Consider the following 20,366-nt stretch of genomic DNA (forward strand, 5'->3'; position numbering starts at 1 on the left):
AGATGAGATGAGATTAATTAAGATTAAAGTTAAAAGTTGAATAAAATATTATTAAAATATATATTTTTAATTTTATTTTTGTTTTAATATTTAAAAAAATTGAATTTTTTATTTTATTTTATGTTAAAATTTAAAAAAAATTATAATAATTAAATAAAATAAAATGAGATTAGTTAAAATGAATTATCAAAACAAACAAAGTCACGTAGCCCTTTAGGATTCAAATTTCACACAGTTTAAACACACACGGGCAGTGAATTGGGCCTTATGACCAGGCTGGCCCATGTAAGATGGAGCCCCGTTTAACGTATAGGAAGGGTTTGTCTGCTTTTAGCAGTGGCTTCTTAGAGCCCCTCTCTCTCTCTCTCTCTCTCTCTCTCTCTCTCCCTCCTCCGTGGTGTGTGTGAGTACGAAATATGCTCTCCCACAACAAAGAGTGCAAATCTTTGGTTTCTGAGGAAGAAGATAGTTCCAAAAATAGTTCCCAACGCTCCAATTTCGTCGATGTCTATGGACCTCAAGTACTCTCCTATACCTCCTTTGAGTTATTTATTAACTTTTTTGTTAAGTCGAGGCTTGCAATTCAGTTCGAATTTCTTAAGTACTTAACGGCTGCCCCAATTGCAATATGTTTTAATTTTTAGCGTTCCACAAATAACATCAATGCTATTAGCTGAAGCCTTGAATTTCTCCGAGAGTGTTCTCGATTAATTTTATGGTTTATTTAATATAAAACAAATGCTATTCTTTTTACTAAGTATACTAGTCTGGCGAGTCTTGCAATATCATGAATTTTAGTGGTTGTTGGATTGTATTTAGTCCAGCGAGTTATTTATAGGGGACTTTTGTATTTAAAAATGGGCATGGCGGATTTATGATGATATGATAGAATGTTTTTCTTCTTGCTTTCAGCAAATTTATTACCTTTAAATAAAAAAATATAAGGACTTTTTTTTCATTATCTACCAGTCAAGAACTTGTATAATGAGTTTTGGCATTACTCCTCTACTGTCATCTTTCTTTTATAATTGACCTTTCTACAAAAAGGTGTGGGTGGGAAAAAAATACATGCATAAGCTATGTTATGGGGCAGTCGCCGCTACCCCCTTGTACGGTAACCATTCTGAGTGAGATCCAGGCTTTCTGAAGACCTTAGATGCTAGACAAAAAGAAAGTATTTGAATGGTAATGCGACCTCATGAGAACTCGCAGACATCTTCCTTGATACGAGAATACATGCATATACAAATAAATACACACTTATGCATTCGATTACATATCTATATTCGCATCATGATCTGGATTTTACAAGTTGGTGTGGCTCAGACTTCATGTCCTAGACTCCAAGCTAAACATGACACTCGTGTCTGTGTCCAAACATGTTGGATATAACTTGATATGCCTTTTCAGGGTAAGGCAGAAGTTGTTTTCCAGACGCCTGAAGCTAACTCAACTTTGAATCTTCAAGTGGGTCTCTCTAAACATTCGGAATTCTTGAAATTTTGATAATTGTTGCCAAGGAGCAGGACAATTTGATTGGGAGTTTGAATTTTGATACAGGATGTTCAAGGGCTCATAACTTGGGTGCTCGCTGAAGGATTCATGCCATCATGGGTTTTTATTAAGGTAAATAAAAAATAATTATTTATCCCTGAAGCACTATCATAATGATACACTGGTACACTAATAATAAGCTCAAAAAATACTTATAAAAAAAAAAAATAATAAGCTCAAAATTATATGTGATACAACTACTTCCTTAGTTTAGAAATCATGACCAAATAACAGTGCTCATTGACTTCATATCATAACTGGGATGTGGCACTTACCCATAATTCCCTCACGACATCTTTGCTAGAAATGATTTGCATCTTTTAGGTACTATTTTTTCCTCTCATTTTGTATAATATTTGGTCACAGCTTCTGTGATAACTTATAAGTCAACTACAACCTGTACCAATTGGGGATGGCATCCTAACATAAAAATTTTAGAACTAGAGTTTTTGATGAAACAGTCTTATGATCTGCAGAACAAGCCTCTTATTCCAAAAGTGGTTATGCTTTATGTCCCGGGTCTGGATGCAGCTTTGTATTTATCCCAGTCTAAAAGACTTTCTAGTTTCAAGGAATTCTGTGGCAATCCAAGACCAGTTTTAGCTCAAAGGTTGGTAATAATATATTTCCTTCTTTTGCCTTTTCAAAGTGTTGTCTTTCTTTCTATTATGTGCAGTCCTAACGGTTTTCTTTTGTTTTTGTTATATGCTAGTTGTGTATCAGATGGCATGCAGACGATAGATGCTCTCCTAACTTGCAAGCAGAAAAGAAAGCGAGATGAATGTAATTCAGTGTTGAGGAACTCTAAGCTGGCAGTAGAAAAAGGTCATTAGCCATTATTATGGCTCGTCTTCAGTTCATCATTTTCGAAATAAATATGAGGTCCTCATTCTAAACGGCCCATCTAACTTACACCCACAGGACTTAACAGGCAAATGCCCACCTGGCCCATTACCCCAATTCAACAATATACCCAAACCCTCATCAACTGATAAAAGCAAATTACCAATTTTATCCTTCCAATTCATTAATTCTGCATGAATGTGCCAGAGAGACCCCTTGATTTCCCCAACTTTTTTCCTCATCTCGGAACTCCAACCATCACCCTCGTCTGCAAGAAACCGACGACCGTTCTTCTCCTTCAAGCCACCTCTTCCTGTCGATTCTACCATAACACTCCTATTTTTATCACCTATTGCAGGATTCTTAACAGCAGCTAAGTAAGGAGCTTCTCTAGAACGATTATCCTTCGCTTCTCTAGAAAAACCTGTCCAACCTTGAAGAGGATCTGCCTCTGTTACAATCTCAAAATGCTTTTGTGAGAGGGAGGCAGATTTTAGATTCTGTTTTAATTGCTAGTGAGTGTTTGGAGAGTAGACTTAAGCTGGAGAAAGCTGGTATTATTGTCAAATTGGATATGGAAAAGGCTTATGATCATGTAAGCTGGGATTTTCTTGAATATTTGTTGCAGAGATATGGCTTTGGAGTTAAATGGTGTTTGTGGATAAAGTATTGTGTTTCAACTCCTAAATTTTCTATCTTGGTGAATGGAGAACCGGCTGGTTTCTTTTGTAGTCCTTGTGGTTTGAGGCAAGGCGATCCCATTTTCCCCTTTCTCTTTGTTGTGATCATGGACGCTTTTAGTAGAATGATTGAGAAGGCTGTGGAGGGTAATTTTCTGTCTAGTTTTGTGGTGGGTAATGAGACTGGGAATAGTCTAAAGATTTCTTATTTATTATTTGCTGATGATACCCTGAGTTTTAGTGAGCCTGATTATGATAATTTACGTGCTTTAAGAGCTCTGTTGCTGTGTTTTGAAGCTGCTTCGGGGTTAAAAGTTAATTTATCAAAGTCTGAAATTGTTCCTGTGGGTGATGTTTAGAATTTATCAGATTTGGCAAATTTATTGGGGTGTAGGATCTCTTCACTGCCTTTGAGGTATCTTGGGCTTCCTTTGGGGGCTTCTTTTAAAGCTGTAGACATATGGGATGGGGTGATTGAAAAAATTGAAAGGCGGTTAGCTGGTTGGAAGAGGATCTATTTGTCTAAGGGGGGAAGATTAACTCTTATTAAAAGTTCTTTGTCTAACCTGCCCACCTATTTCCTTTCTCTTTTTCCTCTTCCTGCAGAGAATTGGGAGTTTATTTCGGAACTTCTTATGGGGCAGTGTAGGTGAGGAAAAAAAGTTTCACTTGGTTAGTTGGAAGAAAGTTTGTCAACCATTGGATGGTGGTGGTTTGGGGATTAAAGATTTGAAGGCTTTTAATAGAGCTTTACTTGGGAAATGGCTTTGGAGATATCATTTGGAAAGTCAAGCTCTATGGAAAAATGTGATAGATGTGAAGTATGGAAGTTTGTGGGGAGGTTGGTGTTCTAAAGCTTCTAGTGGAGCATATGGGGTGAGTTTGTGGAAATTTATTAGAAAAGGATGGGATTTTTTCTCTAATAATTTTAGATTGAAGGTGGGAGATGGAAAGAGAATTCTCTTCTGGCATGATTTGTGGTGTGGGGATATTGCTCTTAAGCTGGAATTTCCTGCCCTGTACAGAATTGCAAGGGATCAAAATGCTGCTTTTTATGATTCTTACTGCAGCAGCAATAATAAGGTTGATTGGAATGTTATTTTCAAAAGGGATGTTAATGATTGGGAAGTGGATGAAGTTCAGGCATTGCTGGTTAAACTTTACAACATAAAGTTGGTGATAGAAAGGGAGGATAGCATGGCATGGACTTCTGCTGGAAATGCTAAGTTTTCAGTTTCTTCCTATTATAGAGTTATGTCAAGTCATAGTAGTTGTGTTTTCCCATGGAAAAGTATTTGGAAAGTGAAAGTTCCTCCCAAGGTTGCTTTTTTCTGTTGGGTGGCTTCTTTGGGCAAAGTCTTGACAACTGATAATCTTAGAAGGAGAGGATTGTTTATTACTAACTGGCGTGTCATGTGCAAAAGGGATGGAGAATCAGTAAATCATCTTTTCCTTCACTGTGAAGGGACTAGATTCTTGTGGGATGAGGTTCTGAGCTGGACAGGCTTACATTCGGTAATGCCCAAAGATGTAGTGGATTTATTGGTAGGGTGGAAGGGTTTGAAGGGCTGTAAGAAGGCGGCGAGTGTTTGGAAGATGATTCCTCCTTGTCTCATGTGGTGCTTATGGATCGAAAGAAATAGGAGATGTTTCGAAGATAAAGAATGCTCTTTGGAAGATCTTAGGGATTTTTTCTTGAGTACTTTGGGTTTTTGGGCTAAAGCTTATGTAATGCTGGATAATTTTCTGAACCTGTTTTAGTTTTCTGGGTTGTTTTCTTTTTGTTTCTGGAAGTTGTAGGTTTGTCCTTTGTGTACCTCCTGTGTACTTGGGCTTATGCCTATTTCTTCAATAAATTATTACTTATCAAAAAAAAAAAAAAAAAAAAAAGAAATAAAAATGAGGTTTTCAACTTTTTTTAATGGAGGAATTTCTGTTTAAACTAGTATGAGTGTAAAAACAAGTTGTGAACATTTCAAGATTGGCCAGTATTTGTTTTATTCCATTAACTTTAATGAGGTTAAAAGAGGGCAGTCACATGGCTGCACAGTTATTGACAGCATGGTAGTTGCTGGCTGTCTTACTGATTCCAGTTAGCTAGCAGTCTGTTACTAACAATGTGTTCGATGGGTAATCCTTAGCATTATGTTTATTGTTTGGAGATATTAGAGAAGAAGAATAAAATCCCTCTTGTTTGTATAAGGGAATGATTGATGGAGAAAGGAAGAGAGGAGGCAAAAGCCCCTGGCTCTGCAAGACTACCGTGTGAGGTTTTATTTCCTCTTTGCAAATCATTTAAATCGGCCATACCGGTAAAAATATATATTTTATTCTCGCAATTCTTTCCCTTTTCCTCTCCCTCCTACTGAACAACAGTAGAGGTGGACTCTCCTTGCTTCCCTCTCTCCCTTCCCTCTCCATCTCTTCTACTTTGCAACCCTCCAACCAGTGTAAAGGCGAACATGTACGAGACTCATGGAAACAAATCAAACACTGTATACCGCCTTAAGAAAACTTAATAATGCTCTGTTATCATTTCATGGTTTTCTTTATGCTGCCAACTCTTCATGCTGCTATTTAATCACACACTGGAATGGTTTAGCAATTTCTGGTTCAACCCCCAGTTCAAATTGCTCAAAAGGCATTTAATTTAAAAACAATTATAGATGAAAATTGTTGATGTTAAACGAGGGAGGTTTCTAAGACCAGTCAACAATCCAATACTTAGTTTTGAACAATTGTCACAACTTTCTGTTCATTACGTAGTTCAAAGAAATAATTATTTATTGAAATAGCATCTCTATCATGCAGAACAATGTGGTACCGGTACATGCATTCCATCCCTTGTGGAACTTATGAAAGATCTACCTTTCCCTGTGACATATTACACACTTACAGGGAAAGAGATGGAAGAAAACGGATATTGTCTCAATCAGCCAGGTGAAATAAATGAGGTCTTATGACTTTTTCTTATATAGTTTCCTAGGAATTCTCATTTCTTTTGTTTATATGTTTCACGGTTCCTTTGACTCCTATTTCCAATGAATGCAGGATTTCTTTCTACTCTACCTGCCCCTTCAGGATCTTTCTACGAAATTTTGGCCCTTGATTGCGAGATGGTAAGTCCATAAGTTTCAATTGGAGTTAATGAGGAAATGCTTTTTATCATACAGAGGTTATTACTGAGATAATTTAATTCCTCATATGGACATGGTACTGTCATAATTATAAGCTTCTGTTAAATTTGAACTCAGAATCCATTTACAGAAAAACTAGCACTTTCTTCTAACCATTATCATATCATTCTTCTTTGTCTGAGCCTACACAAGGAATGCTTATTGGTGAGAAAACGAACAGGTGAAAAACTGATGATATCAGTGTTGTTTGTTGTGAGGCAAGTGATCTGCGAGTGTTTAATTGCATGGCAATGTATTCTGACTGAGAAATCAGAAATTAGGCATTAACATAACACAAGTATATTCATTACATAATCTTTAGCACATGCATCACGTTAAAGCATCTTCTAAGCTTCACATTCATAATAAATCGTATGATAGATGCATAAAAAGTGGCTTTCAAGAAAAGGCTATTAACATACATATAGCTTGAAAATTTATTTGAGAAAAACTTAACACATTATCTTGAACGTCAATGATTGATGACCTCTTTTTGGAATTATAAAAACTTTTAGCAACCTTCCCAATTCTCTGGCTTTGTGCTAGGGTATTTTGTTTCCTTTGCATATTGTATTTGTGCTTGTTGGCCTTCACTCATTTCTCCAATGTTATAATATTATTTTCTTTCTATTATATTCTTGGTAATGCTGTTGAATTTATCTGATGGATCTAATTGTCAATAATAAGATAAAACTATTCTGTGTGAATCGCCGAATACTCTGGCCTTGAGTTTCTCTTTATTATATAAACTATACCACCGAATACTATACATGGAAAGTCAACTATATACAACAAACGGTGCCTAACATTCCTCCATAATTCAACTAATACGGTGCCTAATATCCTCGTTGACAGCCCCCCTCAAATTGATGCTCGTAAATCAACAAACATCAATTTGTTACTTAGGAAGTAATATTGATGACGAGTGAGAGCCTTGGTGAAGATATCAGCAATTTATAGTTCAGTAGAAATATGTGGAAGAGTGATAATACGAGCTTCAAATGCTTCACGGATAGAGTGACAATCGACTTCAATATGCTTCGTGCGCTCATGATAGACAGGATTGGCTGTGATCTGAATAGCACTTGTATTATCGGCATGTAGAGGTGTGGGATCAGTCTCTGAAAAATCTAGCTCAACAAGCATACCTCGAAGCCAAATAATTTCAGAACAAGCTAAAGACATCGCCCGGTATTCAGATTCCGTAGATGACTTAGAAACTCTGTCTTGCTTCTTACTCTTCCAAGAGATCAATGCATTACCTAAGAACACACACCAACCAGTGATGGAGCGACGTGTATCTGCACAACCAGCCCAATCAGCATCGCTATAAGCAGCAAGACGAGTAGAGTTGCTAGCCGGGAAGAATAAACCACGGGCAAAAGTGCCCTGAACATAGCGTATGATCCTACGAACAGCAGCCAAATGAAGATGACGAGGAGTCTGAAGAAATTGACTAACTTGCTGTACAGCAAAAGAAATGTCTGGTCTAGTAATGGTGAGATAAACAAGACTACCCACCAACTTTCGATATAAACTAGGATTAACAAGTAAGTCACCCTCCTCTTTGCGAAGCTTGACATTTAATTCCATAGGTGTATCAACAGAATTAGCCTCCTGTAGGCCAGCTGTAGCCACCAAGTCACTAGCATACTTATGTTGATTGAGTGAAATACCAGAGGGACTACGATTCACCTCAAGACCAAGAAAATATGTGAGAGATCCAAGATCTTTCATATGAAAGGACTCTAAAAGATGGGTCTTGAGCTGGTCAAGTAAAACAGAATCGGAACCAGTGATCACAATATTATCAACATAAACTAAAAGAACAACAATACCCTTGTCTGATTTTCGAAGAAATAATGAAGTATCATACTTGCTTTGCTTGAATGAAAATTGTAATAAAGTTGTGCGGAATTTATCAAACCAGGCCCTCGGAGCTTGTTTGAGACTATAAAGAGAGCGACGAAGCTTACACACATGTGAAGTTGGAGAAGTGAACAATCCCGGGGGTGGCTTCATATAAATACACTCTTTAAGATCCCCGTGAAGGAAAACATTCTTAACATCCATCTGATGTAGTGACCAATCACTAGAAGCAGCAAGAGCTAGAATCGTACGAACAGTAGTCATCTTAGCCATAGGAGCAAAGGTCTCTTCATAATTGACACCATATTCTTGATTATTCCCAAGTGCAACAAGTCGAGCTTTGTAACGTTCCAAACGTTCATCAGATTGGACTTTGACTGAATAAACCCATTTGCAACCCAGAGGAACAATGGTAGGAGGACATGGCTCAATGTCCCAGGTGTGATTGGCCTCTAAAGCAGCAATTTCTTCTTGCATAGCTTGTCGCCAACAATCTCGCTTGACAGCATGTGAGTAGCATGTGGGAATATCAAAATTGGATAATGTAGCAGTAAGAGCAGAAGCAAACCATCCATACCTATCCGGAGGTACTGACACTCGAGAAGAGCGACGTGCCAAGTGCTCTGAGGGTGTTGCAACTGATTGGTCTTAGAGCATGGTAGGAGTAGATATCGGTGGAGCCACCGGAAGAGACTGTGGACGGGAGCGTCTCGTATACACAAAACCTGGTCTAAAGCGAGAACTGACGGGATGATAATCTGAGAATGGCTGTTCAAAGGAGGGGAGAATCATAGTAGAAGAGGATGACACAGAAGACACAGGAAAGAAATGTTGATTTTCAAAGAAAATAACATTTCTAGAAATTCGTGTACGATGTAAAGTATGATCATAACACACAAATCCCTTTTGACACACATTATATCCCAAGAAAGCACAACGGACAGATTGAGCAGATAATTTATGTCGCTCATGAGGAGTTAAATGCACAAAACATACACAACCAAATGTACGAAGGTTATCATAACTAGGTTGCGTAGCAAATAAGTGGAAATAGGGAGACTCCATATTTAAGACTTGAGAAGGCAAACGATTAATCAAATAAGTAGCTGTTTTCAGAGCCTTGACCCAAAACATGGATGGAACAGAAGATTCTAACAAGAGAGTACGTACCACATCAAGAAGATGACGATTTTTGCGTTCGGCTACTCCATTTTGTTGAGGAGTAGAGGGACATGAATGTTGATGAATAATACCCTTAGAAGCCAAGAATGTTTGAAACTCAGTAGACAAATATTCACCACCGGAATCTGTGCGTAATGTTTTAATAGAAGCAGAAAATTGATTGTCAACATACGCTAAAAATTCAGTAAAAATACGAAAGACCTCAGATTTAGAGCGAAGAAAGTAAACCCAAGTAAATCTGCTATGATCATCAATAAAAGTCACATAGTATTTAAACTTTTCATGTGAAGAAACAGGAGAAGGTCCCAAAACATCACTATGGATAAGATCAAAGCAGTGAGATGCTCTACTAGCATGCAAAGGGAAGGGAAGAGTTTTGCTTTTACCAAGTTTGCAAGAATCACATTCAAGAGATAAAGAAGAATGATTTTTATTACCAAGTAAACTAGAGTTCAATACATGAGATAAGATTTGAGTATGAGGATGACCTAAACGACGATGCCATACCATACTAAGATCTGAAACATTATTACAAGCAAAAGACTTAATAGAAGAAACTGGAGAAAAATTGGGAACAGACAAAAATAGTGGAAACAAGCGCCCCACTTTAGGTCCCTTCGCGATCGGCTCCCCCGTTACCTGGTCCTGCACAACACAACCATCACCAGAAAAATTAACAGCACAATTATTATCAACTAATTGGCCAATAGAAATAAGATTCGTAGAAAGCTGAGGAGCAAGAAACACATCAGTGAGCTTTGAAGAAACATCTCCGACAGCAGCTATGGGCAAAGAGCTGCCATTGGCAGTCTGAATAGCAGATTTACCAGCATAGGGCCGGACATGGCATAAAGCAATGGGATTATTAGTCATGTGATTGGAGGCCCCCGAGTCCACGTACCAGAGTTTAGTAGAATTGGTACCTTGGTACCCCATTGCTGATAATGCCGAAATGAGCATCTGTTGCACCATGTCGGGGGTGTAGTAATTCAATGCAGGAGGTGCAGGAGAGCCATTTGCTGCAGAATGCGCTGCAGGCAAAACAGTAACCGAAGTCTGAAATGCTTGGACATGACGATGCTGAAGGCGAGTACGACACTTTGTGATAATGTGACCCTTCTTCTTGCAATAAGAGCAGAATTTCTTAGAACAATTGGCAGCAATATGCCCATATTCCTTGCAGCAGAAACATTGCAAGTTTTTAGAATTGATAGAGGGTCCTCGTCTGTGTGCAACATAAGCTACAGTTGACATCCCAGAACTGCCATGACATTGCTCCAGAATAGCTTGAGTACTAAGACGTTGTTCTTCACGAAGTAACTCTCCAAAACAAATATCAAGAGAGGGAACAGGAGATCTGTTCAGTAAAGAGGAGCGAACAGATTCATATTCCGAACGTAGCTTCATAAGAAACTGATCACGGCGGCTAGTCGCATGAAGAGTCTGAATAGTGCAAAGAGCGGCATCGGGAACATTCGCTGTAACCAAATCAGCATATTCATGCCAAAGGGTCAGAAAAGCCGAGTAGTAGTCTTGGATAGAAAGGCTACCCTGTTGAAACATGGCAATCGCATGTTCTAACTGAAAGCGGCGAGCATCATTATCCTGATGATAAACCCTCTTCAAGTAAGCCCACATAGATTGAGCGGAGTGATGGGGTCGCAAGTTGGTGACAATATGGGGCTCCACGGAACCAAGAAGCCAAGACATGATGCGTGCATCAAGTACGGCCCATGACGGAGAAGACCCGACATCCTGAGATTGTGTAGAAGCAGAGGGTTTGGCGACATCCGTGCCATCAATATGACCCCAAAGGTCTTTGCCCTTGAGAAAAAATTCAAACTGAAATGCCCAGGTAGAATAATTTGTGCCCATAAATTTAACACACACAGGGGTAGAATCCATTGGAAAAAAAAATTGCCGAGACAAAAAATAGCACTAAAGATGCCAAGAAGCAAAATCACAAAAAAAATTAGGAAGCTAATAAAACTGCCGAGAGGATACCGAAACTGTCAAAAGATAAATGACCCACGGACTGTGTGCTCGAAATACCACACAGAATCTCAAGAAGAATTTGTTCAGTGGATTGTCATCAGCCTCAAGAAGAATTTGTTCAGTGGATTCAAAAAAGGACCTGAACCCATATATATCGGGTTTGGGAGCATGCCTCTCGAAGATCCCAAGAAAATAATGGATGCTGTGTTGGAGGCTTTAAAAGACACGGGACAAAGAGGAATAATTGACCGAGGCTGGAAAAAGAAAGAAAAAAAATACACAGGAAGAGAGAAGCTGCAGAACCTGCCGATCCACAAAAAAATATTCCACTTGCCGAAAAACAATTGACGACTGAGAAAAAAACAATTGCCAAGAAGGACTGACCGAGAAACCAGAAAACAGTTGACCAAGAAAACAATTGCCGACTGAAAATTCTGAAAGTTCTGAAAAAAAATAGAAGCTGAAATGTAAACAGAAGGCACCGACAGCTACCAAGAAATAGATCGGAAAGCAAGTCTTCTATATAGATCAGAAGGTGCCGACATACGAAACCGAGAGGGGAAAAGATGGTGCCGAAACCGAGAACCTGCCGAGAAGATGGCACCGACAGCCACCAAAGCACAGAGTGCCGAAAAACACAGAATAGAACCGGGAAGAGAAGGAGAAAAAAAAAAACAGAACCGGGAGGGGAAGAAAAAAAAAGAAGAACTGGGAAGATCACAATACTAAAATAGCTCTGATACCATGTCAATAATAAGATAAAACTATTCTGTGTGAATCGCCGAATATTCTGGCCTTGAGTTTCTCTTTATTATATAAACTATACCACCGAATACTATACATGGAAAGTCAACTATATACAACAAACGGTGCCTAACATTCCTCCATAATTCAACTAATACGGTGCCTAATATCCTCGTTGACACTAATAGACGTCCAAGTAACCGGAAAATTAGATATAAGAATCTGGTACGAATACATGAAAAACTGGTCAACGTGAAAACCGATTTTCTATTTGAGCACTAATACATCTCCCTTGACAGAAAAATTTCTTTCCATAACTTGTTAATTATGCTTGAGCTTTTGCTCTTTCTCCATCCCTACCATCTTTGGTCCTATACAGTTTCAATATTTGTATGACTTAATGACTTCTGATTTTTTGGCACTCTCTCATAATTAGACTCTTGCCTGGTATATGTGGGAATTTTTGCATTTGCTTATAAGACTATAAAACTTTAGAATCTATGATTCTACCTTCTAATAAATTAATTGGCAGAATTTAGCCTATTAACATCTTCCTTTTTCTGGTTAATTTATTTCACTTTTAGGTCCTCTGTTGTGGAATTTCTTACCATAGGGTCACATACATTTGAATGCTTCGGCTTTACTACCCTACTTTAAACTTGACTAACCGTACATATTTCTAGTTAGAACCAGTGTTTCATTTTAAATGTCACTTGACTTTTTGGTAATGACAGTTCAACTTTTTCTTCCATAGAAAACTAGTTGTTCATTCACTTATATTATCCTTGCCATTTTCTTTTTGGCTAGTGTATCACATGTGAAGGTTTTGAGCTTACGAGAGTGACCTTGGTGGATATCAGAGGAGAGGTATGCTCTAGCTAGTTTTCATTTTAACTTTTAAAAATTTAATTGAATTATTGAAGGCAAGACTGTCTTTCTGATTTCATGCTTAAAAGTGAGGTGGGGGTGCTAAATTTCTAGTGTTTGGACCAGTATGCTTGCAAAAAGCCAATGAAATTGACCATTATTATATTCTGTTGCCCTATGGGTTACATCATTGATATATTTAATTTGAGAAGCTCTAGATTTACAAAGAAATGTTTTTTTTGATAAGTAGATTTACAAAGAAATCTTAAAAAATGCAGTTTACAAATGATGTGGCTTAATGCGATACGTTAGATCTACTTTACAATAAAAAGAGCCTTATAATCTAACGTATCATATCAAGCTACATCAATTTGCAAACTTTCTCTTGTTTGTGGACTGAACATTTCTTCTTCAATTTATGCTAGTCCTCTCTACCTCTGTGCATGTGTGTGTGTGAGAATTCTAACCTGTTCTTTTATCCCTTTCCAAGCTCATTTTGTGTTAAATTTATTTTTAATTTTTTTGTACATATGGTTATAAAATTGGAGCAAAAGCATTTTTTGGGATACCCTTGTTACCTTGTATCTTGACCCTCTCTAAACTGCAATTACCTGTTACTTTGGTGCATTAAACATGTTTGGAACTTGTGTTCCTTTGAAAAATAAATAGTATGTTATCGTCTGAGTCATCATCATCATTGATGCCTTATTCCATTATGTAAAATTAATAACTAGGCAAAGAGTTGTATTCAAATTTCAATATATTTAAAGATAACTGCTACAGACACAAAAAAATTACACAAAATAAACCCACAAATTGATTTGGTTTCATGAAATTTGTTAGATTTGCTTTGTAATAAAAGTAACTTTACAATTTGACATACCATATCAAGCCACATAAGTTTGTGGGTTTATTTTTATGTAATCCTTTTGTGGCTAAAGTATTTTCCATATCTAAATCCATCTTCAAAATCCTGACTAGCCATTCTTCATTCACGTTGAGTGTAAAATGCTGTTTTTCAAATGCCTGATGCTAGAATTGCAAACACTAAAATTTATTTTTCCAGATTTGGATTTCTGTTCACAATATTTTTCTGGGATGTTAAACTTGTCCTGTCTGGATTCTCAGGTTGTGCTGGATAAATTGGTTCGGCCATTAAACCCTATCACCGATTACCTTACCAGGTACCCTTTCATTTGAGCCCTTAGTAGACCTTTATTTGAATAAAATGAAGTCAAGGGAATCATTTTTTTTTTTTTTTTAATCTTGATAAAAAAATGTAGTCCGTGTGCTGAGAAAACTTCTATGGTCGTAATACTTGTGGAGTTTTAGCAACTTCTAATGATACATATTGATGTTGCAAGTGAATATTTCATTCGCTTGTGTATATTTCCTGTGTCATAACTAACAATTGCATTATGATATTTCATACATATTAGTTGGACGAATGGGTTTTTAATTATTTAAGGCAAGAAATCAAAGATTGCTGGCCTCTTGGCTTAAAAGATTGGTGATGGAGTTTCTATCCTGTGAAAGAAAACGAAGTCCAAATGCCCCTGGAAAAAAGTATGTTCCTGAAAGGATTATCGTTTGGGGGAGAGTGTTCTTTGGAATAAAAAGAGAGAAGATAAATTGATGTGGATTTTAGTCTATAATATGTTTCAGATGAGTTACAAATATCTAGATGTGGATTTGAGGGGGCTGGATATGATTCACATTATGTTTAGAAGAGCAGGGTTGTGATTTTACGTACCTTTCAAATGTCTTTGCTTATTCATATTCACTCTTTTGAATGGACCTTTTTGTTTCTAGTATTGTGATTTTCCATATTTGGTGATGTCATTGTTGATGGCTCTTCAGATGTTTTTACCCCCCAAAAAAGTGTTTCTTTAGATATGTTTTATTAATATTTTTTGCAATAGATAAAAAAAAAATAAACACCAAGCTTTTCTAGCTCTTAAAGCGGTGTATTCACATATATACTTCCAGTGTACTTGGCTTACGCCTTCTTTACATCAATAAAATGTAATATTACTTATATAAAAAAAACAAAATAAACACCAAGCTACTAGCTTCTAGCATATTGCATATCAAACTTGCAAGGGCTTTTGCATTCTTTTGGTTATTCAGACTTTTTTTGAGGTTTTGTCATACTTGGTGATGTTGATAATATTACCATACTAACTTGCTCAAACCGTTTATTACTTGAGATAACTTCTTTATTTTAATGCTCCGTACAACCAATTTGACTGATTCTCATTCTTTTTGGACTTCTGAACTATTTTTGGTTTTTATAAGTTCTTTTGTATAACTTCTTCATTCATACCTAAACAGTACATGAATAATTCACTCTCTATGCATGCATGAATGTCAGAAGCATTTTTTAATTTCCTCTTTGCCATTAATAATTACCCATTATGGATATCCAGGTTTAGTGGAATCACATGTGAGATGTTAAGTGGGGTGACAACAAGTCTTAAGGAAATTCAGGTTTATTACTTGGGCCTTGTTTTCCTTCCTTTATGTGATTTCTTGATTAATCACAATTGTGTGGTGTTGCTCCAATGATTGATTGCAAGTTAAAACTGCTATTCTCTGATTAATTTACAGTTGCTTCCTTATTCAGGAAGAATTTTTAAAGCTGGTTTACAGAGAGACCATCCTAGTTGGGCATTCCTTGGAGAATGACTTGTTAGCATTGAAGATCTCACATAATTTGGTGATTGACACTGCAATATTATACAAGCACCCCCGTGGTGCTTCTCATAAAACTGCTTTAAGAGTCCTTGCCAGGAGATTTCTTTCCCGGGAGATACAACAGTCAGGCAATGGTCATGACAGTATTGAGGATGCAAAAGCTACTATGGAACTAGCACTTTTAAAGATTCGCTCTGGTAAGTGCTTTCCTATACTTACATTGTATAATTTGCAAAAGGAAAATTGGTCTGTTAATTTCTCACATATCATTGAGCAAGTTCCCTCCCAAATTGGGTTGAATTTAGTTTTTGTCAAATGGGTCCAATGGTACCTGCAATCACCTGTTGATGCGTATGCCTCATTCCCATGTTGAATGGAGTAATGGATATTTCCCCACACAAGACTGAGCGTGGTTTCCCCTCAAATTGAGTTGCGTGTTTTTGGTCAAATGGAGTTTCAGTATAATCCTCATTAACCTTGATGTGTATGCTCCATCCTATGCATTTTGATTAAGAAAGGCTTATAGAAGAGGTTGATTATTATCTGTGTCAGTTTTAGAGCTATGTTAAAAGAAAGCTTGGTCCATTACACCAAATATATTCCCTGTGAAGAGCCGCATTTCAATTACATGGGCTTCCCTATGAAATAAGGCAATGAAAGATGCCACCGTGAAGATGTTGTCTGAGTGTTCAGATGTCATCTTCATCATGAGTGTACTTTTTATTATTTTTAGCCACTTAGACAGTCATGGCTTTGTCAACTATACTTCTCTAGATGCATATCTTCTCTTTAGTGTGTGTTTTTTGCTATGCGAGTCCCTCACCTTTTGGACACCGAGCATCCTCCATCCTGGTCTTTCTTTAGCAACTGAATTAGAACAACGAAGTTCATGAGGCACATATGGTACACTCAATTGAAGATGTGGTGCTTTCGCTTTCCAATACTCTGATATTGATGATTCACAAGTTTTCCAGTTTATTATCCACAAAGTTGGGCATAACTTGGGTAATGCCTACGAGAGTGGTTGGTGAGGCTTTTATGGTATTCCAAAAATTGGAGCAATCTGAAAGATTGTTCCTATTTGTTTTCTTTGTGGCTTTGGAAGGAAAGAAATGACCGGAGCTTTGGATAGGGAATGCTTGTTGGATGAGATTAGATCACTTTTTTTAGTAATTTATTTCTTTGGGCAAAAGCCGTTGACTTCAATAGACTTGATTTCCAATATTTCCTTGTATTCTATTTCTTCCTCTTAACCAGTGTATTACTTGCGTTAAAAAAAAAACTAGGTGTATTCTCTTGTATACTTCTTGTGTAATTGGGCTATGTCTATTCTATTATAATGCATAAAATCTTTTACAAAAAAAAAAAAAAAAAAGACATTTTAAGTAATTCCAAAATTTTTTATATCAAAACATTTCGGACACCGCCAGGCTAACATTTCGTGTTTGGGCGTATTGGCATAATGAGTTCCTGTACCTATCCCACATACCACAAGGATCTATGTCCTGGGTATGTTAGGATGAGATGTGAGAGCGTATTTCTGTTAAAGTATATAGATTTTTCTTTTGTAGAGCCTTTAGAGGTTATAGTCCATAACAACTCCTTGGGGTTGGTGCAAGTGGTAAAGACCTTAGGCTTGGGGGTATGCTCCCTCCCTAAGTCTAAAGTTCAAATTCCCTTGGGTGAAAATAATCTCTAGGGGCAATCGGACTAGGGGATTTTACTCTTGAATTATCCGTGGTACACTTTCGGAAAACTCCTTGCTGGAGGCCTGTGCACCTTCGGGATTAGATGGGATGCTATTCCCTGACACCTGGTGCCAATTAAAAAAAAAAAAAAAAAGAGGTTCTAGTCCACACCCTTGTATACTTTCTTTCTTTGCTTGAATATATTTAAATTACTTGCAGAGAACCTTTTGATGTTTATTTCTCCAATTTTATGCATTCCTTTGGCTCTCACTTTTTGAATTAGGACCTGACTTTGGTTCACGTCCATCATACATGCGGGAAAAGCTCCTTACAGTTCTGAGTCAATGTGGTAAAACTTCTTCTTTCATTGATGATGTCTCTATAGTGAAGCGATATGCCTCTGGGTCATCCCATGCATTTCCTGTCTCTTCTGACGATGAAGCTCTAGCAAAGGCCAGAAAGGAGGTAGATTTTATAATGGGTTGTCGATGATCCTTTCCAACTTTTGTGTTAGTTGTCTACATACCAAGCTTTTCCTCTGCTGTGTGCATGACAAAGTTGTTACATCTGTTGTTGTTTTCAGGTGAAGAATGAACACATACACTTTGTCTGGACTCAGTTCTCGGAACTGAATTCCTATTTCAGAAAACAAGCAGAGGATGTAGAGAAAGTAAATGGAAGACTTGCGGAGATGGTGTCATTGCTTACATGTCAAAAGAAGTCTGCCAACAGAAAAGGCACCAAATGCAGTGTCACACCTGAACTAAAGGGAGTGTTAACTCGCATGGATACTAGGATCCGTAGCCTCTACACCACATTACCCGCCAATGCCATGCTTATAATTTGCACTGGCCATGGAGATACGGCAATTGTGCATAGGTATGCTCATTGACCTGTTTTATCCATTTACTGCCATATTTCTTTTTGGTCTATTCCTAGCAGTTTCTACTTCATAATTTAAATGCAAATAGCCATGTGATTGCCAACATATTTGGATTTGTATTTCATTGTTCTTAATTAGATGGTTTTTGATGTCTTTGGAGTTTGGTCATGAACGCATTTAATGTGGGTAGCATGCACTTGTCCTCAGCTTACCGATAAAAAAAAAGCATGCACTTGTCCTCAGTTTGGTATCTTTTATTATTTATTACACTAGTACATCTGCACTTCCTAATGGTTTGCAGGTCCTGAAGTTGAGGAAATGGGACAGATAGCTGATGTCGTAAATGGAACCTTACTAGAAAAATACCACAAAGCATGTTAACTTACTACTTCACCATGACAAGTTCTACACTATTAAGTTTACATCACCTTCTTCAACTTCTGTTTCTAGTAAATAATAAAACAAATGAAAACACCGGGTAACACTGGTACCAACCCCCATTAGTTCATCGCTACTGGGGCATCTGAATCCCAATTCCAGCAACCATTCCCAGAAGACCTAGCCTTTATTTTGCCAACTCCACCCCCAATAATCAACACAATTCTAGCCCACAGCCACTAGACTTGTATCCAGCAAATTGAAAGAGGCCATTCATCAAATCTGCAAATGATGACAGTGTCCTCTTTTGAACTGACGAACCGGAAATTTGTCCACCCTCTGATTGATTTTTAAAAATTATCGAGCAATAAGAGATAAATATGATGGCACAGTTTTTTAACCTCTCTGAATTTTACCTATATCAGATTATTCCAGATATGAGATTGAATCGTGTGAGGTTTTAGGCGATGAATGTATTAATGGGTTGTTAGAGAGGTGGAAATGGCATCCAAGTTGCTGCTTTTGCCAGTCTCCTCTTGCTGACACATAAGATTTTGTTGGCGTAGGAGTATAGAAAATTCTCAGTCTCTCTTATCTTTTTTTATTGTTATTATTATTATGTTTTTAAAAATAAATGTAGGTTTCTGAACATTTTACAAAACATGATTTTGTAAAATCTGTGATGGATTGGCATGGTATGATTTGTAACATGTCAAGTGACTTTCATGTGCTGAACTCCATCAACGCTATGAGCCATTTACCCATATTTCCTCATCTTTAAGTTCCCCTAATAATTCTATATGGTACAGAAATACGATAATATGAATATATACCCTTGGTAAATTAAAGCTGCGTTTGCTTTTTCTATGAAAGAGTAGATCAATCAAAGTGCTTGTGACTTGACTTTAGGTATCCACTTTCCCTAAGTTGCCTGCTTTCACACTCCCTATCCAACTCTTAGCGTGCATTAGCATCATAATAAGAAAAGTTACATGAAACCTTTTCGTTGAGAGAGGATGCTCATTTGAAGCGCAGAGAGATGTAGGGTTGGACATCGATGAAAATAATATAAATCATGTTCCACAGCATTTCATAGTGAATATGCTACAAATTCTCAACCTGCTTGAATGAATTGCAGTTGGTTTCTTTATGTCTAACGCTTGTTCATCTCTTTTTTTGCATGAATGAAGAGTGAGGAAAATGCTCTCTGAGCAGAGTGAAACCAATATATGCCGTGAGAAGATGGTAAAGGTCTTGCAAGAGTTCCAGGCCCAAGCTGAGGTTGCTTTGTGTTTTGTAGGAGTGAAGCATTGAGTTTGAGTGTAAAAATCTGCGGATCGAAAATTTGCTCATTATTTTGTAATTAAAGCAGTAATTACTATATCAACAACGCCGATAAATTTTGTTAGAAGTAGGCACTAATTCTATTATTGGAGAAAAATATCTAGAGTTAGCTGTGAAGGAAACATGTGATGTACTGTTAGTATGAACAAGTGCAAAAGTGCTGCTAAGAAAAAAAAAAAAAAAAAAAAAAAAAAAAAAAAACTGCTACGTTTTCAGTTTCATGTCTTTGAGATATGACCATCCAAGTTCTTGCCATGTATAAGCTACGAGCAGTTATGGTATGTTGCACAACTTGCTTATCGCCAAGACTTTGATCAGTCTGATCTTTCCTACCAACTTTTATTGCTTTCTCTAAAAAATGGAGTAGAACTACTCTGAATTGGGGATGTGGAGTATAAGAAATGGATATGCCTAGTCCTGAGCGGCGGACCTTCGGTCTCCCTGTCAAGTCGGCAGGAAGGGTAAT

General features: G+C 37.4%; 1 protein-coding gene across 1 annotated transcript; it reads left to right on the forward strand.

Moving 5' to 3' along the window:
* Positions 1-339: 339 nt before the first annotated feature.
* On the forward strand, positions 340-20,159 carry LOC122295488 (small RNA degrading nuclease 5). The gene is made up of 14 exons (XM_043104525.1): positions 340-521; positions 1,411-1,467; positions 1,561-1,626; positions 2,031-2,164; positions 2,267-2,379; positions 5,889-6,017; positions 6,129-6,196; positions 12,851-12,910; positions 14,039-14,094; positions 15,340-15,400; positions 15,537-15,804; positions 17,579-17,760; positions 17,879-18,174; positions 19,747-20,159. The coding sequence occupies exons 1-14, from the start codon at positions 417-419 to the stop codon at positions 19,868-19,870; spliced, it is 1,719 nt and encodes a 572-aa protein (XP_042960459.1). The 5' UTR covers positions 340-416; the 3' UTR covers positions 19,871-20,159.
* Positions 20,160-20,366: the final 207 nt, after the last annotated feature.

Source organism: Carya illinoinensis, chromosome 15, assembly GCF_018687715.1.
Source record: "Carya illinoinensis cultivar Pawnee chromosome 15, C.illinoinensisPawnee_v1, whole genome shotgun sequence".
Lineage (NCBI taxonomy): Eukaryota > Viridiplantae > Streptophyta > Magnoliopsida > Fagales > Juglandaceae > Carya > Carya illinoinensis.

What these genes read in the sequence shown, in the direction of transcription:
- LOC122295488 (XM_043104525.1), top strand. Translation starts at nt 417, where the DNA reads ATGCTCTCCCACAACAAAGAGTGCAAATCTTTGGTTTCTGAGGAAGAA. An exon ending in TCGATGTCTATGGACCTCAA is followed by an intron (nt 522 to 1,410) that starts GTACTCTCCTAT and finishes ATGCCTTTTCAG; the next exon opens with GGTAAGGCAGAAGTTGTTTT. An exon ending in ATATTGTCTCAATCAGCCAG is followed by an intron (nt 6,018 to 6,128) that starts GTGAAATAAATG and finishes CAATGAATGCAG; the next exon opens with GATTTCTTTCTACTCTACCT.